Source organism: Rhinolophus sinicus, linkage group LG02, assembly GCF_036562045.2.
Source record: "Rhinolophus sinicus isolate RSC01 linkage group LG02, ASM3656204v1, whole genome shotgun sequence".
Taxonomy (NCBI): domain Eukaryota; kingdom Metazoa; phylum Chordata; class Mammalia; order Chiroptera; family Rhinolophidae; genus Rhinolophus; species Rhinolophus sinicus.
This window is the reverse complement of record NC_133752.1, coordinates 111,905,213-111,931,091: the sequence shown is the minus strand read 5'-3', so window position 1 is coordinate 111,931,091 and position 25,879 is coordinate 111,905,213. Positions and strand designations below refer to the sequence as shown.

General features: G+C 35.1%; 1 protein-coding gene across 13 annotated transcripts in view; it reads left to right on the top strand.

Annotated features, from left to right (window-relative positions):
• Positions 1-25,879, top strand: part of ERC1 (ELKS/RAB6-interacting/CAST family member 1) — a 490,623-nt gene that overhangs the window by 90,065 nt on the left and 374,679 nt on the right. For all 13 annotated transcript variants that reach the window (XM_019711308.2, XM_019711306.2, XM_074325175.1 and 10 more), the window contains exon 3: positions 22,502-22,918. In XM_019711308.2, coding sequence (XP_019566867.1) covers positions 22,502-22,918 — 417 coding nt within the window. The remainder of the gene's footprint in view (positions 1-22,501; positions 22,919-25,879) is intronic.

Below are 25,879 nucleotides of genomic sequence, written 5' to 3'. Positions count from 1 at the left end.
TTATTTTTACATTGACTTTATTTTTTAAGATTTTTAAAAAAATTTTATTGGGGAAGGGGAACAGGACTTTATTGGGGAACAGTGTGTACTTCCATGATTTTTTCCAAGTCAAGTTGTTATCTTTTCAATCGTAGTTGTGGAGGGCGCAGTTCAGGTCCAGGTCCAGTTGCCTGTTTTTTGTTTTTTTAAAAAAGATTTATTTTTTTTTTAAATTGGGGAAGGGGAACAGGACTTTATTGGGGAACAGTGTATAATTCCAGGACTTTTTTCCAAGTCAGTCTTAGTTGTGGAGGGTGCCGTTCAGCTTCAAGTTGTCCTTTCAGTCTTAGCTGTGGAGGACGCAACTTAGCTCCAGGTCCAGTTGCCGTTGCTAGTTGCAGGGGGCGCAGCCCTCCATCCCTTGCGGGAGTCAAACCGGCAACCTTGTGGTTGAGAGGACACGCTCCAACCAACTGAGCCATCAGGGAAGCAGCTCAGCTCAAGGTGCTGTGTTCAATCTTAGTTGCAGGAGGTGGAGCTGACCATCCCTTGTGGGACTCGAGGAATTGAACTGGCAACCTTGTGGTTGAGAGCCCACTGCCCCATGTGGGAATCGAACCGGCAGCCTTTGGAGTTAGGAGCATGGAGCTCCAAGCGCCTGAACCACCGAGCCAGCCTCCTATTTTTTAAAGATTTTTATTAAAATATAGCTAACATACAAATTATATTAGTTTCAGGTGTATATCATAGTTATTCAACGGTACCCACCTGGCACTGTACATAGTGATTACCATATTACTGATTTTGTTCCCTGTGCTAATGAAGTGCTCACCATCTGACATCATACCACGCTATCACAATATTATTGACTGTATTCTACATGCTGTTTATTATATCCCCAAGACTTACTTGTTTTGTACCTGGAACTTTGAACTTCTTATTCCCCTTTTCAAAAAATTTTCAGTTACAGTTGACATTCAATATTATTTTATATTAGTTTTAGGTGTGTACAGCATCGTGGTTAGACATTTATGTAATTTACAAAGTAATCCCCCTGACTAGTACCCACCTAGCATTATGCGTATTATTATCATATTATTGATTATGTTCCCTGTGTTTTATTTTTACTTTACATCCCCATGACTATTTTATAACTACCAATTTTGTATTCTTAATCCCTTCACCTTTTTCACCCTGCTCCCAACCCCTCTCCAGTTACCATCTCGATAGATCTAGTCTGACATCATACATACTTATTACAGTATTATTGACTACGTTCCTTATTGTATACCCTACATCCACATGACTACTGTGTAACAGCAACCAATTTGTACTTCTTAATCTCTTCTCCTTTTTCACTCATCCCCCTCACCCCCATCCCATGTGGCAACCATCAAAATGTTCTCTGTATCTGTGAGTTTGTTTCTGTTTTGTTTGTTTATTTTGTTCTTTAGATTCCACATGCAGTGAAAATATACGTTTGTCTCTGACTTACTACACACAGCACAGTACCCCCAGGTCCTTCCATGTGTTGCAGGTGGCAAGATTTTATTCTTTTTTGTGGCCGAGTAATACTCCATTGTATATATGTGCCACCTTTTCTTTATCCATTTACCCATTCAGGCACATCCAGGCTGCCTTCACATCTTGGCTGTTCATTGCAGCATTATTCATGGGGGTCAAGACATGGAAACAAGTGAAATGTCCATTGGTAGATGAATGGATAAAGAAGATGTGGTATATATATACAATGGAATGTCACTCAGCAATAAAAAAGAATAAAATCTTGACATTTGTGACAACATGGATGGGCCAACAGGGTATAGTTCTAAGTGAAATAAGTTGGATGGAGAAAGACAAATACTGCCTGATTTCATTTATATGTGGAATTAAAAAAAGTAACCAAATGAACAAACGAAAAGAGAACAAAAACAGACTCATCCCGTGTTTCCCCGAAAATAAGACCTAGCTGTACAATCAGCTCTAATGCGTCTTTTGGAGCAAAAATTAATTTAAGACCCAGCATTTATATTATGTTATATTATATCATATCATCATATATATCATATATATCATATCATATATCATACCCAGTATATTATATTATATTATATTATATTATATTATATTATATTATATTATATTATATTATATTATATTATACCCGGTCTTACTTTACTATAAGTATTTTACTGTAAGTAAAATTTATAAGTATTTTAAGATTTATAAGTATTTTACTTGTAGTAAAATACTTTTTTAGTAGTAAAATACTATTTTACTATAACTGTTTTATTTATAGTAAAATAAGACCGGGTCTTACATTAATTTTTGCTCCAAAAGACGCGTTAGAGCTGATTGTCCGGCTGGGTCTTATTTTCGGGGAAACATGGTAGACACAAAGAACAAACTGATGGTTACTAATAGAGAGGAGGGGAGTGAAGAAATAGGTGAAAAACGTGAAGGAAAATATAGTCAGTAATAGGATGATAACTTAGCAAGGCGTCAGATGGTTACTAGACTTAGTGTTTTGAACACATAAGTTATATAAAAGTCCAATCACTATGTTGTACACCTGAAACTAATATAATGTTGTATGCCAACTATACTTTAAAGTAAAATGGTTAATTTTATGTTATGTGTATTTTAACATAAAATTATTTTTTTAAAGTTTATGAAGAGCCATTAAAACATGTTTACTGCAAATATGATTATTATAATTTATTTTTGAGTATTTACACACTGGAGGCTTCACATTTATTGATTCTAATCTTTATGGCAGCATCGCAAGATTAGTAGTAGGAATGGGAAAATCAAAGAAGTATTTTAGTGGGTTTTAAAAAGTCTTAGCAGTTTAAAATACTGACTTTGAATCACTTTAAACTTAAGTTTATCAATCAAATGAAGGAGTGAGGTCTTGAAATCTAATAAAATACTGACCAGTGGGGAACATTCTTGTTATGGTTATGTTTAGAACATGTAAGTCATAAATTTCGATTTGTTGTATGAATTTGATACTTGGGAAATTGCCAGCTTGAAGCATCTGATTATCAACTTGTACTTTTCTGAATTCTGTGTTTTATCTTCCAGTTTTCAATATGTAGTTGAAAAGATGGGTTGTTTTTTTGCCATAGAAAATGTATTTTCAACTTTATGTATTTGAAGTTTGATATTCTTGATTTAAAACAAACTGAAAATTACACTCAAATTTTAACAAAAATATATCTGTGTTGTATGAAGTAATTTAAATGGGTGATTTGTTTGAAAGTAGTAGTAAATCAGTTTAGTTTTTTTTTTTTAACTTGGCAAGGAATTTCCTTTTTGATGTCCTTTCCCCCCGCCCCAATTGACTAGTCCTTTGAGAATACTATATGAATAACGATTCACTTTCTTAGTAGCCCTTTCACTTCAAAAGCTGTGGTCATTTTTATGAAAACTTTAATAACATGTAGTAGTTAACACTGATATGTCTTTTTAAGCCATTTGGTGACAGCTCATATTTTGGATTATTTTGGCAGCATACATTTTAATTTGGTATAAACTAAGCAGTTTTTAAAAATCATAACCCTTTGTAGAAATATATATTGCATTACATATGCCTAATTAATCAAAACATAAGTTTTACAGTAAAACATTTGCTCTCTCTGTGGGAGATATTTTAAATTTTACTGAAAAAAATGTTGTTTGTCAACCTCTAAATTGATTTTACAACTCATAACGCGTCAGCTTTAAAAGTCACGGTTTCAAATGTGCGTGTTCATCTGTCCCATGGAGACCATTGGGGTCTATAAAATTTCTCTGTAGCAAAGTTAGAGTTTGGTGGAGACTAATCGAAACATGCAACTTTGTTTGTAACCAGAACAGTTAACAGAAATAATAAATGGTACCTCAGGAGGTAGTCTGGACAGCCCCAGGATGGCAAATCATTGTGGCTGGTGACTGCTCTAGCAGATACTGAAAACTCACAAAAACAGTTGAGTAGAAATGCTTGCTTGCGGGGCTCAAACAGTGCAGATGGATTTGGACCTCTGAGCGCAAGCGGAAGTGCATCTCTGAGTGCATGCCGAAGTGCAGCCTGCCTTGAACAGAGAGCCCTGAATGCTTAGGAGTGGAGGTGTGCTCCTGCAGAATCCCTGGCTGCAGGGGCTCGCTTGTAGTTTTCCTAAAGTAGAGCTGAAAGGATTCCTGTTTATGCAGCTGGGTGTTTTCCTTTTCTGCTGAAGGCTGTAATTCTGCTTCTGCCCTTTGTTGTTCCTTTGCTCGGGGGAAAAATTACTATGAACCAGCGCAGCTTTAATGGAGTGCTAGTTCTCTCTTTACCATGATCATATATTAGCTAAATCAGAATGTAAGAATATGCTTTATAGCAAAACAGACTGTGTCATTTAGAGTGTGCCACTTTCACTCTGTTCCATTTAGCCAGTTTTTTAGAGTAATTGCTGTAGTTGGTTATGTCAGCGTGACATTTTGATTTGAGATATCCTATTATAGACTTGTTCCAAGTGTCAGTGACTTCAGATTTTCTGAATGATAGGCATAAACTCTTACTAGTGCTGTTAGAACATAAGATGATTTTACAATGTCTTTGTTACTGTCTGTAAACTCGATGTGTATTGCTGAAATGAGTTTCTCTTGAGACTAGAGATTGCATTAACATTGCCTAATGAAGCTTTTATGTATTGATTTCAGGTTATTTGCACTTAAGTGAACTTTGAACTTGATTAGAACTTTGATGACACTGGGTGGGGAAGGGATTTGCATAGCAGGCAGATTTTACATATGTGCCAAATATCAAGGAAGACTATTGGTAAACAGCTTTTAAATGTCCCTCATTAATGTATATTTGAAGGGTCAGCCAATTTCTTAGTTTTTATGTACTAACTGTAGTAAACATTTAGTTTGATTGTAATAAAAGTTTCTTGACTGGAGACTAACTTTGCTCCTAACAGACTGACTCTGGAGTACATGGAAGGGCATATTATCAGCCTAGTACTGCTAAGAATACTGATCTGTGTATTCTTTAAGAATATGTATTTGGTCTCTTTCATAAAGTATAATTGTGTCGTCTTCAGGAAGCAGACATTATATTTTAGCAGTGTTGCTTCTCTCTCCAAACACAGGGTGGATAATATAGTAATTTATAGTTATTTTGATAACATTTTACTCGTTAAAAAGTAATAAATACATATGGTAAAACATTAAGAATACATAAATGTATGTAGAAAAGAACCTGTAATTCCATTTGTCATAGGCATACCCAACTGGGATTATACCTAGTGTCTATTTGTATGTGTGTGTACACACACACACTCTTTGGAAGAATTACTTTTTTAAATTATATGTGACATGAACATTTTCCCTGTGTTAGTAAATATTTTCAGAAATATTATGTTAAACAACTACATAAAATTGTCATACTTTTAGCCATTCTTTTGTTAGACATTAGGAGTTTAAAAATTTTGTCATATATCATACTATTACGGCCATCTTTGTTAATACATTTTCACATTTCTGATTATTTTCCTATGATAGGTAGCTAAAAATTTGAATCAATTGATCAAGGAGAATCAAAGGAATTATAGGAGAGTTTTTTCTATATGAATTTATGTATTTTAAAAATGCTTAACATATATGTTTATTTAATGAGAAAATGTTACAAAAATGACTCTACAAATTACTATCTTTATTAGGTTTGTAGAAAAAAACATTATTACTAAAAGATAGCCTCTGGTTCCTAAGGATGACACAATTGTGCTTATAAAATAAAAGAGATGAATGTACCTATTGACACATTGTTTTCCAGGAAGATTGGACCATTTTAGGTGATCACCAGCAGGGGTAAGAATGTCTGTTTCACCTTACCTGTTAATATAATATTCAAAAATCTTTTGCCTGAAAAGAATCTTTTGCCTTTTTATAGGTTAAAAAGTATTATCTTGTTTTAATTTGCATTTTTTTGTTTGCATTTTCATGTGTTTATTTGCCATTTGTACCTTATCTGTGAATTGTATATACTTATTTGTTATTTTTTGGGGGAAATAGGAAGGTCTTAATATTTCATTTACTTCTATGGGCTCTTTATATAGCGAGGATAAAGTTTCTTCTGTCATATTTCTTGTAATTTTCAGCATTTGTCATTTGCTCAGTTTTTGGTTTTTTTGATGTACACAGTTCTACATTTTTAACTAATAAAATGTACTACACTTCTCTTTGACATTTCTTACATTTCTCTTTTGTGTAGAAAGCTGTTCTGTATCTGCATATCATTAAATATGTCTATATTTTCTTCTTTTTATTTTTTAATTCGAATTTTATTCTTGTTCTTCCTTGATCTTCCTGGAATTTATTTTGTGATTTTGTATGAAAACATATTTATTTTGATGTTTTTCTAATAATTGGAAAGCTTTTTAAAAAATTTTATTGGGGAATATTGGGGAACAGTGTGTTTCTCCAGGGCCCATCAGCTCCAAGTCGTTGTCCTTCAATCTAGTTGTGGAGAGCGCAGCTCAGCTCCAAGTCCAGTCGCCGTTTTCAATCTTTAGTTGCAGGGAGCGCAGCCCACCATCCCATTTGGGAATTGAACTGGCAACCTTGTGGTTGAGATCTTGCGCTCTAACCAGCTGAGACATCTGGCTGCCCCTCCGGCAACTCAGTGGCAGCTTATTGTTTTCAGTCTAGTTGTGGAGGACGCAGCCCACTGGCCCATGTGGGAATTGAACTGGCAACCCTGTTGTTCAGAGTTCACGCTGTAACCAACTGGGTCATCCGGCTGCCCCTGGAAAGCTTTCTTAACACTGTGATGCATGACCTGTCCATCTCCTTTTAGTTTATGGCATTTCCTTTTCCTTTTTCTTTTCTTAATTTGTCAATTACAGTTGACATTCAATATGATTTTACATTAGTTTCAGGTGTACAGCATAGTGGTTAGACATTTTTATAATTTAGAAAGTGATTCCCCCTAACAAGTCCAGTACCCACCTGGCACCATATATAGTTATTACAATACTATGGACTATATTCTCTATGCTATACTTTACATCCCTGTGACTATTTTTTAACTACCAATCTGTATGTCTTCCTTTGCCATATTCACCCAGTCCCCCAACTCCATTCCCATCTGGCAACCATCAGTTTGTTCTCTGTTACTATAAATTCATTTTTGTTTTGTTTATTTGTTAATGTTGTTCTTTAGATTTCATGTAAAAGTGAAATCATGTGGTATTTGTCTTTCTCTGACTTATTTCACTTAGCATAATACTCTCTAGGTCCATCCATGTTGTTGCAAATGGTAAGATTTCATTCTTTTTTATGGCTGAGTAATATTCCATTGCATATACTGATATGTACCACATCTTTATCCGGTCGTCTATTGGTGAGCACATAGATTGCTTCCATATATTCACTATTGTGAATAATGTTACATTAAACATATGGATGCATATATCTTTTTGAATTAGTGTTTTGGATTTCCTTAGATAAATACTCAGGAATGCAATTTCTAGGTCATAAGATAGTTCTGTTTTTAATTTTTTTGAGGAATCTCCATCCCGTTTTCCTTAATGGCTGCACCAATTTGCAATCCCAGCAGTGCACGAGGGTTCCCTTTTCTCCACATCCACACCAACACTTGTTTGTTAATTTATTGATGATAGCTATTCTGACAGGTGTGAGGTGATACTTCCTCGTGGGTTTTATTTGCATTTCTCAGATGATTAGTGACAGTGACCATCCTTTCATATGTCTGTTGGCCATCTGTATGTCCTCTTTAGAGAAATGTGTTGAGAAATTGTTTTCAAGTCCTCTGCCCATTTTTTGATTGGAGTGTTTGTGTTTTTGGTGTTAAGTTGTATGAGTTCTTCATACATTTTAGATGTTAGCCCTTTATTGGATATATCATTGGTGAATATCTCCCAGTCAGAGGCTGTCTTTTTGTTTGTTGATGGTTTCATTTGCTGTGTAAAACGTTTTTAGTTTGATGTAGTCCCATTTGTTTATTTTTTCTATTGTTTCCCTTGCCCGAGGAGATATATCAGGAAAAGTATTACTAAGAGCAATCAATGTCAGAGAGTTTACTGCCTATGTTTTCTTCTAGGGGTTTCATTGTTTCGGGTCTTACATTTAAGTTTTTAATCCATTTTGATTTTATTTTTATAGATGGTGTACGAAGGTGGTCTAGTTTCATTTTTTGTGTGTGTGTTTCCGTCCAGTTTTCTTAACACCATTTATTGAAGAGACTGTCTTTACTCCATTGTATATTCTTGCCTCCTTTGTCATAGATCAGTTAACTATGTAGGCATAGGTTTATTTCTGGGTTTTCTGTTCTGTTCCATTGATCTATGTATCCCCTTTTATGCCAGTACCATGCTGTTTTGAAAACTATAGCCTTGTAGTATAGTTTGATATCAGGTAATATGATACTTCCAGTTTTGTTCTTTTTTCTCAAGATTGCTGTGGCTACTTGGGGTCTTTCGTGGTTCCATATAAGTTTTAGAATTATTTGTTCTAGTTCTGTGAAAAACGTATTTTGATAGGGATTGCACTGAATTTATAGATTGCTTTGGGTAGTATGGACATTTTAACTACAATTCTTCCTATCCATTAACACGCTATATGCTTCCATTTATTTGTATCTTCTTCAATTTCTTTCTTCAGTGTCTTAGAATTTTCCAAGTACAGGTCTTTTATCTCCTTGGTTAAATTTATTCCTAGGTATTTTATTTTACTTTTCTGATGCAGTTGTAAGTGGGATTGTTTTCTTAATTTCTCTGCTTGTTTATTGTTGGTGTATAAAAATGCGACCAATTTCTGAATATTAATTTCTGAATAGTATCCTGCTACTTTACTGAATTAATTTATTAGTTCTGGTAGTTTCTTGGTGGAATATTTAGGGTTCCCTCAATATACAGTATCTTGTCATCTGCAAAAAATGGCAGTTTTATTTTTTCCTGTACAATTTGGATGCCTTTTATTTTTTTGTCTGCTGTGGCTAGAAATTCCAATACAATGTTGTGAATAAGTGGTGAAAGTGGACATTCTTGTCTTGTTCCTGATCTTAAGGAGAACACTTTCAGCTTTTCACGGTTGAGTATGATGTTAGTTGTTGGTTTGTCATGTATGCCCTTTAGTATATTGAGGTATGCTTGCTGTGTTCCCACTTTGCTGAGTTTTTATCATAAATGGAGTTGGATTTTGTCAAATGCATTTTCTGCATCTATTGCTTTGATCTTATGATTTTTAGCCTTCATTTTGTTTATGTGGTCTATCATGTTAATTGATTTGCAGATCAATTAACTGAACCAACCTTGCATCCCAGGAATAAATCCCACTTGATCATGTTGTATGATCTTTTTAATGTATTGCTGAATTCAGTATGCTAATTTTTGTTTAGGATTTTTACATCTATGTTCATTGGGGATATTGGCCTACAGTTTTTGTTTTGTTTGTTTTTTTGGTAATGTCTTGTCTGATGTTAGAATCAGGGTAAAGCTGGCCTTGTAAAATGAGCTGGGAGCTCTCCCTCTTCTTGATTTTTTAAAAATAGTTTGAGAAGGATAGGTGTTAATTCTTCTTTGAATGTTTGGTAAAATTCACCTGTTAAGCCATCCGGCTTAACTGCAGGACTTCTGTTTGTTGGGAGTTTTTTGATAGTAGTAATCTGTGTGTTCAGATTTTCTGTTGCTTCTTGATGCAATCTTGAGAGATTGTATGCTTCTAGAAATCTATCAATTTCTTCCAGATTGTCCAATTTGTCAGCATATAATTGTTCTTGGTATTTTCTTATAATCCTTTGTGTTTCGGTGGTGTCAGTTGTCACTTCTCCTCCTTCATTTCTGATTTTATTATTTGGGTCCTCTGTTTTTCTTTTTTTCTTTTAAACTTTTATTTTAAGTGTGTTTTTCCAGGACCCATCAGCTTCAAATCAGTAATTGTTTCAATCTAGTTGTGGAGGGTGCAGCTCACAGTGGCCCATGTGGGGATTGAACTGGTAACCTTATTGTTAAGAGCATTGCACTCTAACCAACTGAGCTAACCAGCTGCCCCCTCTCTTTTTCTTGATGAGTCTGGTTAAACTTATCCATTTTTGTTTCAAAGAAGTAGCTCTTAGTTTTATTGACCTTTTGTGTTGTTTGTTTTTAGACTCTATTTCATTTATTTCTGCTCTGATCTTAATTATTTCTTTCCTTCTACTCATTTTGGGCTTTGTTGTTCTTTTTGTAGTTTCTTTAAATTTAAGGTTAGATTGTTGATTTGAGGATTTCTTGTTTCTTGAGGTATGTTTGTATTGCTGTGAATTTCCCTCTTGGGACTGTGTTTGCTGTGCCCCATAGATTTTTGGGTCATAGTGTTTTCATTTTTATTTGTCTCAAGGTATCTTTTGATTTTTTTCCTTTCTCATTGTTAACCCATTCATTGTTTAGTGGCATGTTATTTATCCTCTATGTGTTTGTGTGTTTTTCAGTGGTTTTTTTTTTTTTTTTTGTAATTGATTTCTTGTTTCATACTATTGTGTGTGGAGAAGATGCTTGATATGATTTCAGTCTTCTTAAATTTATTGAGACTTGTTTTGTGGCCGAACATGGTATATCCTGGAAAATGTTTTATATGGCACTTACTTTTTCTTTAAGTACTTAATTATTATAAGATGTGTTCCATTGATGTTTGTTTATATTCTTTTTCCAGCATTACATTGATTTAATTATAACAGGTTTATAATTTGTATTAATGGCTGGTTGGACAGTGAAAAAACACTTCCTTCAAATATATACATTTTCTGCCATTCTCAACTCTTCTTATGTACTGCCAGATATAATCCCACTCTTTCTTATGTGCTAGCTGCTTTAGGTTGCAGCTTAAATGTTACTTTCTTAATCTTCCTTAACCACCTTATCTAATATAGGAAAGTCTACTTCTAATCTGCCATGTTACCTTTTTTCTTTACTGGCATTAATCACAATCGCTAAATAACATGCTTGACACTTTGTTACCTGTGTCTTTCATTGAAATATCAGTTCTATGAGGGTATTTTGTTTACCTTGTCTACTGCTGTGTCTCTAGCACCTAACATGTAAGCACTCAATAAATGTTTTTTGATTTACTGAATAAATTCTAAATGAAGTTTAGAAACATTTTTTTGTAACTCAAACCTACAAATTATTTTGGAAATATTTGATGTATGGCTTATTTCTCCATTGATTAGAACCTTATTATTAATATGTTGTTCATCAAAGTTTTATACTTTTCTTCATTTAAGTCATACACATTTTTTTTGTCAAGCTTACTGCTGTGTAATTTATATATTTTTTGAGTAATTAACAAAATGCAAACAATCTCAAGTTTAGAGAAAAGGTCCACAAACAGGGACCTCCTCCTACATGACCACAACATAGCCGTCAAATTCAGAAATTAAACATTATTATAGTACCACTGTCTAATCCTCAGCCCCCAGTGAAATTTTATCAGTAGTCCTGATAGTGATCTTTATAGAAAAATGTTCAGTTCAGAATCAAAGGTTACATGTCTTTTCCAATCTAGGACAGTTCCTCAGTCTTTCTTTGACTTTCATAACCTTGACACTTTTAAAGATTACAGATCAGTAAAGTATACTTCAGTTCAGTTTGGGTGTGTCTCATGTTTCATCATGATATATTCAAGGTGCATATTTTTGGAGAAAATATTACAGAAGTAATGCTTTATTCTCATCATTTCATCTTGTCGGGTAGAACATGATTTTGATTTGTTTCATTATATCTCTTTGGTCACTTGATTAACATCAAGGCTTTTCTACTGTGCAGTTACTCTTTCCCTTTGTAATTAATAAGTATTTTATGAGGAGATACTTTGAGACTATATAAATATCACATTCTTCATCAAACTATATGAACTTACAGGTTCCTATATTTTTAGTAGATTGTATGCAACCATTCTTATTAATTTTGATGCTCAGTTTATCAAAGAATTAGACAGTTGGAGCCTATTAAACCTTGTTCCTATGTCTGTTTGACATGTTCCTGTTATTTTTTGAGTACTTTCTGACATAATAGGAGAATCCAAACTCACCTTGTACTTTCCATGCTTCAGCTGGGAATCAGCCATTCCTGTAAGGAGCCTCGGTTCGTTTCAGTGGAAAATATTTAGAAGCGAAGATCTGAGCTTCAGTTATTCTTACTGCTATTGAAATATTGCTACCCCAGTCTCTCTCAATAGACAGAGCTAGGGAATATCTGTGTGTGTGCACGTGAGCATATTCATAAAAATACATATACATATATACGAGGTCTGACAATTAAGTTCGCGAACTTGTTTTCATCGATGTTACTAACCTTTTTTGAGATCAGAGGGATTACTCATTATAAATGTATACTAACTGGACAGTTAACCAAGTAGATTATTTGGAAGTGCTGAAAAGGCAGCGTGAAAAAGTTAAATGACCTCAACTTTTCGCCAGCAATTCATGGCTCTTGCATCACAACAATGCACCAGCTCACACGGCACTGTCTGTGAGGGAGTTTTTAGCCAGTAAACAAAATATCTGTATTGGAACACCCTCCCTACTCACCTGATCTGGCCCCCAGTGACTTCTTTCTTTACATGAAGATAAAGGAAATATTGAAAGGAAGACAGTTTGATGACATTCATGACAGCAAGGGTAATACGACACCAGCTCTGATGGCCATTCCAGAAAAAGAGTTCCAAAATTGCTTTGAAGGGTGGACTAGGTGCTGGCGTCAGTGCATAGCTTCCCAAGGGGAGTACTTTGAAGGTGACTGTAGTGATATTCAGCAATGAGGTATGTAGCACTTTTTCTAGGATGAGTTCGTGAACTTAATTGTCCTCGTATCTATACACAATTTATATTTATAATATTTAGTTTTATATATTAAAAACCATGCATTCACACTACTTTCATTTTCAATCCAACACTGCAGGATTCAGTGTAGTTCTCTTTTTTAATTTTCCACATTTGTAATTCCCTTTTCCCAGTGAGAAACTTAGCTGCCATTATCCTTAATATGTTTGTATATTTAGTCAGTCTCTCTCTATGTGACAGTCTTCCATCACTGCTGAGGCCCTTTCTCCAGTGTATCTGAATGTTATACCACAAACTATCAGATTTATTTTATCAACGAAAACAGAATTCTGAGTTTAAAATTACTAACACAATGAGTTTTAAATATTATAAAGCTGAGGTATTAGAGTATTTTTCTCTTAGTGCACAGTGTCCCCTTACTAATATATACATACATCTATATTTTTCTCTATTTATAGGGCAGCTATAATAAAAGAATCTAAGGATTTAAAATTGCTTGAGTGAGGAAAGGAAATACTGTTCTAGTTTTATTAACCCAGTTATTTAACATACCATTAGCTTTTCTTCTTTTCAGACTTATCGCCCTCCTAAATATTTTGTTATGATTGCTAGCTTTGTGCCCCAATCAATTTCTGTACTCAAACCCTGAAAGGAAGATAACTGAGCTCCTGTTACTCCTGCAGTTTCATCTCTATAGCTATTTCCTGTTATCTTTGTGTTTGGGGAGAAAGGGTTAATTGTACTTGGGTAGTGTCGTTACTGCCATTGAAGCAGCATAGCCTTATAATCAGCAATTTTTTGGTTGTTCGCTTAAGATTGCAACTGTGTGAACAGTGAAGAAAAGAAGTAAACTACATTAAAATCATATAGAGCTTTCTTTTTCATGAAAAGTAAAGTTGCTCCATATGCTCACATTACTTGTAATTTTCATTTTGATATGCCGGTGTGAAGGAAAATGCTAACTGAACATCAAAAAAAGTCTCACCAGCTTTTTCTCATTGAAGTTAGTTAGTACCTTTAAAACTTTATTGTAAAATCCTTTTTGTATGCTATTGGTTGTTTATAATTAATTACTTCTTCTGTCATCGTTGTGTCTGGTCCTCTCCGTGGTGATTATCTCATATACTCTTCAGTTCAGCCTGTTGAGTGTTTGCTCCTCTGGTGCATCTAAAAATTCACAGGGACGCTTAGCTTGAAACTCTGTGTCACTGATGTCCTAATACTTTGTCTTAAAATGGGACAAAGGTCTTACAGAGCCTTGCAGATTTTGTGTCCCAGACACTGAGTATCTTTTTCATTTAGGACATAATCAGATATGTACTGTGGACTATCCTTTTTAACTGCAACTTTGGAATTTATGCTCTTAAGTAATATTAAGTTAGTTCTCTTAAAGCATAGCATTTGCTAGTAGTAAGAATTTTCAATGGCAGATCAATCAGCAAATCAACAAAGACAGGTTGTATTTTTTAAAGGCCTTAATCGTATTTGTCCTTTTATGTAGTTTAAAATAGTGTGCTGTTGAATGGCTCTTGGGATTCTTATGACATAGTGTGTGAATCTGATGGTGATCAATAGTTGTCTTCATTTAGCAGCTCACCTAATGAAGAACATGAAAAATGGATTTGGAAGATTTGCGTAAAAGGAAATAACTTCTGGGGTGTTGATTGGTTTATTTGTGTTTGTACTGGCAAATAAGGAAATACAGTGTGTTGATAAGGACATTCATTTATTGAACAAATTGGGTAACAAATGGGTAATATGTGGTGGCTTATCACACAACAGTTCCAATTATTTGTGCCTGTGTGTATTTTAAACATTTGTGGATGGTGTGGATCTTGTGTTTCCTCTCTGGCTTTTAATTTTCCCTTCTGCTTTTTGAAGAAGAGTTATTTTTCAGTGGATAAAGAGAGCTAATTGATTCATGACCATTATTTTAATTGGGGAATTTTCATAAATTGTAAGGTTTATGTTAGGGATGATGTTATCAGACAGGTTATTTTGTTTTATTTCTCACATTTTTTACTTTGGTGAAGTTATAACCTATAATCCCAACGAATTGAAGGGACGATTGAGATGGTTCAGGCAGTGGTGTTTGAAAAAATTTTTAAAGCTACAGACCCCTTTTTTCAAACAATATTACTCTGATATATAAACAAAAATTATTTAAGAAATAAAAGTAGAGAGAAGACAGAGGTGATGTGATTGAGACAGAAATGGGGAGCTCAGATCCCCTAGGATTGCCCTGCCAGGCTTTCCCAGAAGATGTTCTTCAGAACCCCTGGGCTTCACAGAGCCTGGTTTGCTGTCACTAATCACACCTCTTGATTTTACAAACAACAACAACAACAACCATAGTAACTATTATTTATTTATAATTTACAATGTGATAGGTGCCCCCCCCTCTACTTTATTCTAATTATTATAATAACCCTGCAGGTTAAGTTTCAGAATGTTCATAGTATAGATTAGTACATTAAGACTCACAGTGTTTATGTAACTTCACTGAGGTCATTCTGATGGAACAAGGAATTGAACCCAGAGGCAAATCTTTATTGGTCTTGTTCTCCCTTAACCTTCTTTTAGTTTCTGTGACACCATGTTTTCCTGATTGCCACCCATTTCCCTGACTGCTCTTGTCTCCTTTGCCAGCCTCTCATACTGTTCCCGCCATTTCCTGGAGGAATGGTGCTATGACTACCTCCTCCTACTCTATTTTCTTTTCCTAGGGAGGCTCATTTACTCTTGCGGCTTCAATGATACCTGTGTATCAAAACCTCCACATTTATATCTTTAGCTTATATCATTCCTCCACGTTTCACACCCACATATCCAGTTTCTCACTTGAAACCTTGTCTCAACATCTCAAAGTTACTTTAAATTCAACTCATGAGCTCTTCTCAATTCTGATTTTTCCTTGTTTCCCCCTCATTTTTATTTATGGCATCACCACTTTACCAGGGAGTTCAAATCAGAAACTTCGGAACCTTCTTTGGTTCCCGCCCCCATTTCTCACCCTGCCAGTCAAATCTTGTTGATTTTTTTTTCTTCTCTTATGGTAAGTATTTCTCTGAGCCATCCATTTTCCTACCCCCACTGCTGCTGTCATACCGTAGTTTGGTCATCGTCATTGTTAGCTTAGATTATTTCCACAGTGTTCTAGTTTTCTCCAGTCTTTTTCTTTCCCCCTAATGTGTAGCCACATTTAGTTTTTAAAAATGCACATGTGATGTTTGAATCCCGGCTCCACCACTCACTAGTTACATGACCTTGGGCAAGTTGCTGACTCTGTCCTTCCTTAGTTTTCTTGTCTGTAAAATAGTTATAATAATTCTTACCCCATGTGATTGTTGTAAGAATTAAGTGAGGTAATATGTGCTCGGCACGTGGCAAGCACTTGATAAATATTAGTAATGGTGATGACACTTGGCTCAGAACTTTCTAGTGGCTTCCTGCTGCCCTTAAAGTCCCTTAGCACTCTAGCCACACTTGCTTAACGTTGTTTGTGCTTCAGTCTCCTTAATTCCTCAGATGTGCCATGCCCCCTCCTTCTTCAGGGTCTTCACATAAGTTGTCCTCTCTTCACAGAAAATTGTCTTTAATAGTTAACAGAAGTTACCCATTATTCAAATCTCATTCAGCCCCCAAATGTCTTTCTTAGGTAATCTTTCTCTGAACCTCCCAAGGTGGTTCGGGTGTTTTCGTTATGTTTATCTTACTACCTTGAATTTGGAGCTTTTATACCTGTTTGCAATTATAATTGTGTGTGTGTGTGTGTGTGTGTGTGTGTGCATTTTGATTGATAACTGTCTTATCTACTGTTACTTATCTTACCTATCTTTATGTGGCCAGACCATGTTGATTACGGCTTCCTACCATTGTATCTCTAGCAAGGGGCATCATGCTTGACACAGAACAACTGCTAAAAATGTTTCTTCCATCAGTGAGGGACTATACTTTAGTATTTTTTCCTCTATTACTCAACGTTTGGTTAAATAAGTAGCTGTATTTAAATGCCAGTTTTCCCTATAGCATGGAGATCAAAGAATTTGCTGTAAAAACTGTCAAAAAAGAATTATAGCAGCATCTATCCTAGTTGACATATTTAGTTCATATATTTAGTTTAAAAATATTTTAAATGTAGGAACTGAATCAGGTACCCCTGTATGACTATTATTCTTCAAATTTCTGATAAAAAATAAAACTTACCTTTTGTTTGTTTGTTTCTTTCTTTCTTTCTTTTCTTTCTTTCTTTCTGTAATGAATATTAAAGGGACAGCAGGGAAACTGTTGAAGGTATTGATTTACTGTTGTTTTCACATCTTCAGGGTTCTTATCTGTAAGATAATTTTATAGGAATCTTGGAGATCAAAATTTTGGTATTAAGATTAAAGTAGTTTTTTGTGGGGATTCTCAGGGAAAGATGCCGTTTTAGGATGTAGGGTGAGAGGAGGAAAGAAATTAGAATTCTTCCCAATCTTTCCTGTTTCTTCTCTCATTCCTTCTTTCAGAGAGAGGATTCTATGGGTAGAATTTTTTCTATTTAAAAATTCTCATGCCTCAGAATGAAGTTAGGGTTCTGCTAAAGCAGCTTCATAATTAACAAGTTTGTTTGAAAATACTCTGCCTTTATTCCTTAGGGATGGAATTGAATGCACAATCATTTGACTTTTTTTTTTTTAATAGCAACTCAATCCATTTCCATTAAAAGTTTCCTCCTAGGAAAATGGTTATATGATTAATAGTTCTACAGATATGAAAATTCCAGGTTAGACATCTGAACCCTTTTATCATCTGTTTTATGTACCTCATTCTACCGTGTTTCCCTGAAAATCAGACCTTGCCGGACAATCAGCTCTAATGCATCTTTTGGAGCAAAAATTAATATAAGACCCGGTTTTATTTTACTGTAATATAAGACCAGGTCTATAATATAATACAATATAATATAATATAACATAATGTAACATAACATAATATATAAATAATATAATATATAATAAGACTGGGTCTTATACATAATATAATATAATATAATATAATATAATATAATATAATATAATATAATATGATATACCAGGCCTTATATAATATAAGACCGAGTCTTATATTAATTTTTGCTCCAAAAGATGCATTAGAGCTGATTGTTCGGTTACGTCTTATTTTCGGGGAAACAGAGTATGTTAAATTGAAAAAGGTTAAGTTTAAATGACTGGTATGAGTTGAAACATACTGTACTACCTAGTAGTCCGTTCTTTGTCTCCTTGAGAGAAACTTTTACACATCTACATGAGGAGATGGATGTACGTGTATTCAATATAATAGTGAAAAGGTGGAAAAATACCTACTGCTCCTCAGTAGGTGAGTGGGTCAATTGGTATTTCCTTATCAAATGGAATATACGAGTATTCTGTGGCCTCTTCCTTATTTTTTTTAGGACACTTTTGTCAGAGCAATACGCTGATGTTTGTATTGCAGAATGTGTGGAGTAACAGGACGCTGAATCTTGGGTGCTTTGGTCCTCGGTTTCTCACCTTCCTTGTTTAGTTAGGGCTTTCTCACAACATACTGGCGGACATCATCTTCTTCAGAGAGATTGAAAAGTTTGCGGATTCTGCCAGCTCTTTTGGGCCCCAGGTGACGAGGCACAGTTGTGTCAGTGAGACCCGGAATATCTTTTTCCCCATTTTTCACAATGACCAAGTTGAGAGCACTCCGGTTGGCATCCGCAATGCAACCCCAAACAAACTTGTACTTTCTATCTCTAGTCCTCCTTGGTCTGTAACAGGACTGCCCCTTACTCAGGAGCAGATGACACAGCCATGGGTCAAGAAACCCTGCGTCATGGGGAAACCTTTTTGTCGTTCCCACCACTGATTTGAACCACATAACCCTTCCATTCTTCACCCAGAGCGTCAGCAGCAACTTCTGTGACCATACATCTCTCGTAAAACGTTACGATCTTTGCATTCATTGTCCACTTCAGTGAGTTTCTGGCAGCCAATGGCTGGGAAAGAGATGTTCAGCTAAATCCTGAAGCAGCGACTGCTTTTGAGGCGCCACAAAAAAGAGCAAGTTTAACTTATGATATTTCCCTTTGGGATAAATTCATTTCAGGATTTATCTGAATTTTTTTGACTTCCAAAGTTAAAGAAGGAAACGGGGGTTGATTAAAGGCTTTAGAGTATTAGCATTTTGACATATCTTTTTATTAAGGATTTTGAACTCCAGCAACTGCTAAGAATTTTTAAAATGTGATGCTGACAATTAAATGCATTTAAAAAATCATATTCATGAATTAAAATAACCTGACAATTGTATTATAAATTTGTTCTTGGTAAGAAAAAGCAATGCTTTTCAAGAGTTTGAAGACTATCAAAATTTAAAGTTCACTGTTTGCTCTAAGCGTAATACCCAAACCAGAAGCTATAAAGAAAAGGTTGATATCTTCGCATTAAACTTTTTTTTCTATTTATAAACCACCATAAACAATGTTGAAAGAAAAATGACAGACTTGGAAATATATTTGTAACATACACAGCAGGCAAAAAGTTCTTTTCCTGATACAGAAAGCTCTTAAAATGAATTAGGAAAATGGGCAAAAAACAGCTGAGTCACAAAGGAAGGAATACAAAGTGCCAGTGGATATGTGAATAGATATTCAGCCTCACATGTAATCAAAGAAAGGCCAGAATGAAAGAAAGAAAGAAAAGAAGAAAATGCCCAAAGTTATTAAAGGTATGGAGAAATGGCCATTCCCAGACATTGGTGGAAGTTTAAATCTGTACACACTGCTTTAGAGATAATTTGTAATACGTATCAGAATTATAACTGCATACACTCCAATCCAGCAGGTCCACCTATGAGAATTTATCCGTAGGAAAAATTTGGATATGTGTGCAAAGATAATGCATATGATGTACCTGTTAGAATAGTGAAAAATGAGAACCAACATAAATATTTATAAGTAGTTATAAATAATTTAATATCCATACATTGGAATTCTGTAGCAGCCATTTTTTCCCTTTTTTTGTTGTTGTAAAATACATCTTGTATTTACCATCTTCAATTTACTGTCTTAACCATCTTTCAAGCATACAGGTCAGGGGCATCAAGTCCATTTATGTGGTTGTACACCCATCACCACCACCCATCTTCAGAACTCCTTTCATCCTGTAAAACTGAATCTGTGTACCAGTTAAACAATAACTCCTTATCCCCAGCCTCTGGCAGCCACTGTTCTACTTTCTGTCTCTCTACATTTCACTGTTGTAGATATCTCATATAAGTGGAATCATAATATTTGTCTTTTGTGAGTGGCTTTTTTCATGTATCCTCCGTGCTCATCCATGTTGTAGCATGTTTCAGAATTTCATTCTTTAAAAGGCTAAAAAATATTGGTGTACATTTTATTTAAAATTTAATTTTTGAGTAGGTAGTCTGCCCATTTAGTTCAAATTAAAGAGGAGGGTTAGAAGGAGGAGAGATGGGAAGTGACTGCCAATTACAGTCTCTGCCGGGTGATGGAAATTTCTAGAATTAGATAGTAGGGATCGATGTACAACTTCTAATATGCTGAAAACCACTGAATTGTACACTTTAAACAGGTGAACTTTATGGTATATAAATTATATCTCAATAATGCTGTTTTTTAAAAATTTCAGTGTCATTCCTTAGTTAAAAAAATTTCAAGAGGAATAAAATACATAGTCGTCATCTTATAAGTTGTCTCTCAGCCATTCCAGTTAATTTTTTTTACAATTTGTATAACTTTCCAGAAATATTTTTATGTCTTATGAATATTTTTATTTATAATAAATAGGAAATATTTATTGTTACCTTCCTTTTAACGAAAGTGGTAGCAAATTGAACAGTGTTTTACACTCAAGCAGGCATCTCGGAAGTCTTTTTCTCTTATTTTTTGGTAAAAAATTTTTTTATTAGAAAACGTTTAGATGCTCACCATAGGAGATTTATTAATATTCCAATTTTGTCACTATTCCAACAGTGAGGGTCTTTGTATACACATCTTTGTACACTTGGCAAATCATTTCCTTGAGATATTTACTATAATGCTCTTTTGCAGTCTGCCAAATTTTTAAAACAAGATGTATTTTGCAATATATACCAAAAAGATTTCTATGTTAACTCTGTGAAGATATGGTACAGATATTTATATCCTCATTTTAAATATGAGGAATCTGAAACCCAGAAAGATGGCAGTTTCTTCCAAATTACATAGCTAGCTAGTGGGAGAGCTGGAACCCAAACTCCCATCTTCGGATGTGGGTTAGTATTCTTTTGATGGTGGCACTGCCAGCCTCTATGCCTTAAATGCAAAGAGTGACCTTTTATTGTTGCTCCTTCATTTCTAAACATGAGATTCTTGATGTAACGTCTTTTAGATTCTTTGTATAATGTGTTGGAATTCACTCATGGAAATTAAATTCCATTTCATTAGGGTACAGGCTAAAGATGTGCCCTCGCAAACATTTTTCTGCATTAACATCCTCATTTAATTACTCGCCTATATTGTTATCTTCCCTGTGTAAAAAGCTCATATAGTTTCAGGTTTTTTTTAAAACTTCAAGTTATTACCTTTGGATAGTACTAGTTTTAGTGGGCTGGAAGAATTGCTGTTTTGAATCTAAGCCTCTATCACTTATTGTGTGATCTTGGGCGAGTCACTTAAATCTCTGTAAGCCTAGTGTTATCATCAATAAAAAAAATAGTGTATGTCTAGTGAGGAGTAAATGAATTAACACATAAAAAGTGCTAGGCTCTGGGGCCGGCTCGGTGGCTCAGGCGGTTAGAGCTCCATGCTCCTAACTCCGAAGGCTGCTGGTTCAATTCCCATATGGGCCAGTGGGCTCTCAACCACAAGGTTGCCAGTTCAATTCTTCGAGTCCCGCAAGGGATGGTGGGCTCCGCCTCCTGCAACTAAGATTGAACACGGCACCTTGAGCTGAGCTGCCTCCCGGGTGGCTCAGTTGGTTGGAGCGCGTACTCGCAACCACAAGGTTGCCGGTTCGACTCCCGCAAGAGATGGTGGGCTGTGCCCCCTGCAACTAGAAAATGGCAACTGGACCTGGAGCTGAGCTGTGCCCTCCACAACTAAGACTGAAAGGACAACAACTTGACTTGGAGAAAAAAAAAAGTCCTGGAGGTACACACTGTTCCCCAATAAAGTCCTGTTCCCCTTCCCCAATAAAATCTTTAAAAAAAAAGTGCTAGGCACAATCCAGCATGTAGAAACTGCTTATTAAATACTAGTATTTATTATTTAATGTGTAAATTTAATTGTAAAATACTTGAAAGTCATGTTGTATCTTGAGATCCGCTGTAGTTTTTGATGAAATTTTTTATATAATGTGTTTGTATTCCTGAAGATTTCCCCTGGCTTTCCTTTCTCCTTCCCTCCTTCAGTTCTACCTTCTATTCTTTTGAACAGTGTTTTATTTTGTCACGGCTCATGCAAAGTGAGGAGTTGTCATACTTGTTTCCTGTTGGGAATAAACACAGGTTAAATTACTAACATTTTACAGATTATCTCAGTCATTTTTTAAGATGATGTAGAACAGAATGACGTGAATCCTAGTTGGCTAAGGGCAGGGTTCTCAGAGCCCTGGTCGCTACTCTCTGACTCCGCTTCGTGTGCTCTGTTTTTGTTGCTTGAGGAGGAAAGCTGATTTGGGGTTTTCTTTTTTGTCTTGGTTCTAGCACATGCAGATGACAATCCAGGCTCTCCAGGATGAATTACGGATTCAGAGGGACCTCAACCAGCTGTTTCAGCAAGATAGTAGCAGCAGGACTGGTGAGCCATGTGTGGCAGAGCTGACGGAGGAGAACTTCCAGAGGCTCCACGGTGAGCACGAAAGGCAGGCCAAAGAGCTGTTCCTTCTTCGAAAGACTCTGGAGGAAATGGAGCTGCGCATTGAGACTCAGAAGCAAACCCTAAATGCTCGGGATGAATCCATCAAGAAGCTTCTGGAGATGCTGCAGAGCAAAGGACTTTCTGCTAAGGCTACTGAGGAAGACCATGAGAGAACAAGACGGCTGGCAGAGGCTGAGATGCATGTCCACCACCTAGAAAGCCTTTTGGAGCAGAAGGAAAAAGAGAACAACATGCTGAGAGAGGTGAGGGAGTACTTTGTCAGTTGTTATGCTTGATTGATTGTCTTTTTTCCCCGTGATTAGTCAGCATCCTGGCCTAGATAAATTTTTATTCTCTACTGGGCTAGTGGAAGGGAATTTTTTTCTTTGGTATTTAAGTGATTCACTGCTTTCTATTCTGATTTGCTCTCTTATATGAGATGATATTGACTGGTATGTGTACTGGCTTGATAACTTTCTGGCTCTTCCCCCCCCCCCCCCCCCCCGGTTTCTAGAGACTCATTTTGTTTCTAGGGGACACAGAATTTTCTTGATTTGTGACTCATCTCTTGATTTTGTTCATAGAGACGCTGCAACAAAACTAGAATCAGAGTAGCTAACTGTTGCTCAATTTAAAAATGTCAATAAGAGAAAGTAAGTGGTAACCTCAGTTTAGGTGTGCTTCTAAAGTCCTTGGCAGCAGTAACGGATATGTGTGCCCTGTGGTTTCCATGGAAACTGTTGCCTTGCTATAAAATATATATGATAAAAATCATTTGCTGCCATGGAGGCACAGAGAGAAAGAATGATACAGAGTCACGCCGTCACTTATTTTTTAGAGAGGAAAAATAGACTTCAGCTGACCACTATGACTGTTGATAATTTTTCACTTTTCTAGACAATGCTTCATTTTAAGAAAGCATATATGAAGAATTCATCTTATATTGAATTTAAAAAAATAACAGCTATAATTCTCTATATGTGATCAGAGACTTCAGATAGTTTTCCGATTTGGATAGGAAAAGCAAACAACTTAGAATTGTGTTAGTGCCAGTCTGAATAATCCTTTTTGAATGACATGGGAGACAGGAGGTTGAAAAAATGGGATATTTGCAAAGCAGCAAAATAGCAACTTTAAAAGAATACTTTTAAATTTAGTTTGTTCCATAATTTCTCCTTTTGTAAAAAAAATCTGAAATATTTATTTACAGTGAGGACATTTTTATTTTTGAAAGAAATTCAGTGTTTTTAAAAAACAATTTTATCACACAGTAAATTTATTGTAGTTTATTATAGTAAAATTAGAAAGTAGATAAGCAAAAACTTAAAACCCAAGGCATCATTACCTAGTGATTAACTATCCGTTTTCATTATGTATGTTTCCAGTTTTTTTGTTATGCATTCCTTCATTATTTCTGTATTTCTTTTCCTTAAAAAAAATAGAAAACTTTATCAGTATTGCCAAATATAACTTTCTGTGTTGATGGAAATGTTTTATACCATGTTTTACCACTTGTTGTATACCATGGTAGCCACTTGCCACATGTGACTGTTGAAATGTGGCTAGTGGGACTGAGGAACTGAATTTTAAATTTTATTTAAATATAAGTAATTTAAAATTAAATTAATCAAATTTAAATTTAAGTACCTACATGCAGCTAATGGCTGCTATATTAGATAGTGCAGCTGTGCATAATGTAATATCACCTGCTTTTCTTAATACTGTGTTTTGCCGTGTATAATGCGCTCCCGTGTATAATGTGCACCCACATATTTGGCCCAAACTTTCGGGGGGAAAAATCATTTTAATTTAAGTTTTTATTTGTTTATATTTAGGTACTTGCTTTTTGTATTATAAAGGAATTTTAGCGTTTATTTTTTAACATTACAGTTCAAGAAATTTTATGTAACAAATAATTACAAAATATAAGAACAGATACAAGGTACAAGAAATTTTGTGTACTGGTAACAATTTTATATTTGCGTATCACAGAAGGCCAAGAACTCTTCATTGTTGCAATTCATAGTAAGTTCAACAATTATCATATTCCAGAGTATTATTTTGCATACAGATATCGTTATTTATTTTTAGAGTTACTCTTTTAACTCATAAGCATAAATAAAGTAATTAGAAACATCTATATAGATACGGAATTAGTACTACCCACATATAATGCACATCTTTATTGTTCCCTCACAAATTTCGGCAAAAAATGTGCATTATACACGGCCAAGTATGGTAATTTGTCCTGATCACCTTTCTTTGTCAGAACATATAGAGTGCTGTAATTTCAAATGCATTTATAATATTCCATTGCCTTTATTTGAATATCTCTTGCTATTGAAAATTTAGACCAGTAGTAATTTTTCAGTAAAACTGTACTGCACTGAATATCCTTAATCATATATCCCTGTACATTAATTGTTCTGGGACAAATTCCTAGAAATAAATTTGCTCAAAGAGTGTGTACTTTTTTGAAACTTTGAATAATCTCATCTTCCAGAGTGATTCGACCAGTTTCCTCCCAATAGCATCTACTGTTATATTTTTATGATTAATCTGTAGCTATGTACATGCCGTCCTCTTCAAATTACAAGATCCTAATAGTTTAGAAAATTTTCTATCAACTGCTATGTTATAGGCACATCCTGAGTTTCTTTCAGTTTATTTTAAAGACTGTATATTTTAATGAGATAATCCAGATCCTGGCCGTAGAACATTGCTAGAGAAGTGGTAATAATCTCAAACAGCATGCAGCAGGAAGACTAAACCAGCATCATGACACACTATGTTACATTTTTACTGCTTCTCTTCTGCATATTTCAACCTATGCCCATCTATTTTTGCGTTTTGGGTTAATAAATAGTGAATAGTTACAGATTGTGGAAAGCCACAGAGTATTTCTGTCACAGAACAATCAGAAATACGGTGAATTTGCAAAAGTGGTAGAAAAAGCCATGAATGTAAAGACTGATTTTCAAATAACAAGTTCTACAAATGCCAAGTCCCACTTACATACAGAATATAGGGAAGAATACAGGCCTTTTACAGTCACACACAATTCCAGTTGCCGTTAGCTTCATCTTATAGGAAACACAGCCATACAAATTAAAATTATTTAAGAACAAGTAGAAATGATTGCGTCAGAAACAAATGTTTAGAAAGCTTGTTCTGCTTTCTGTTTTTCCTACTTACCTCTAAGACTTAGCTCAGATTTTAGTTCT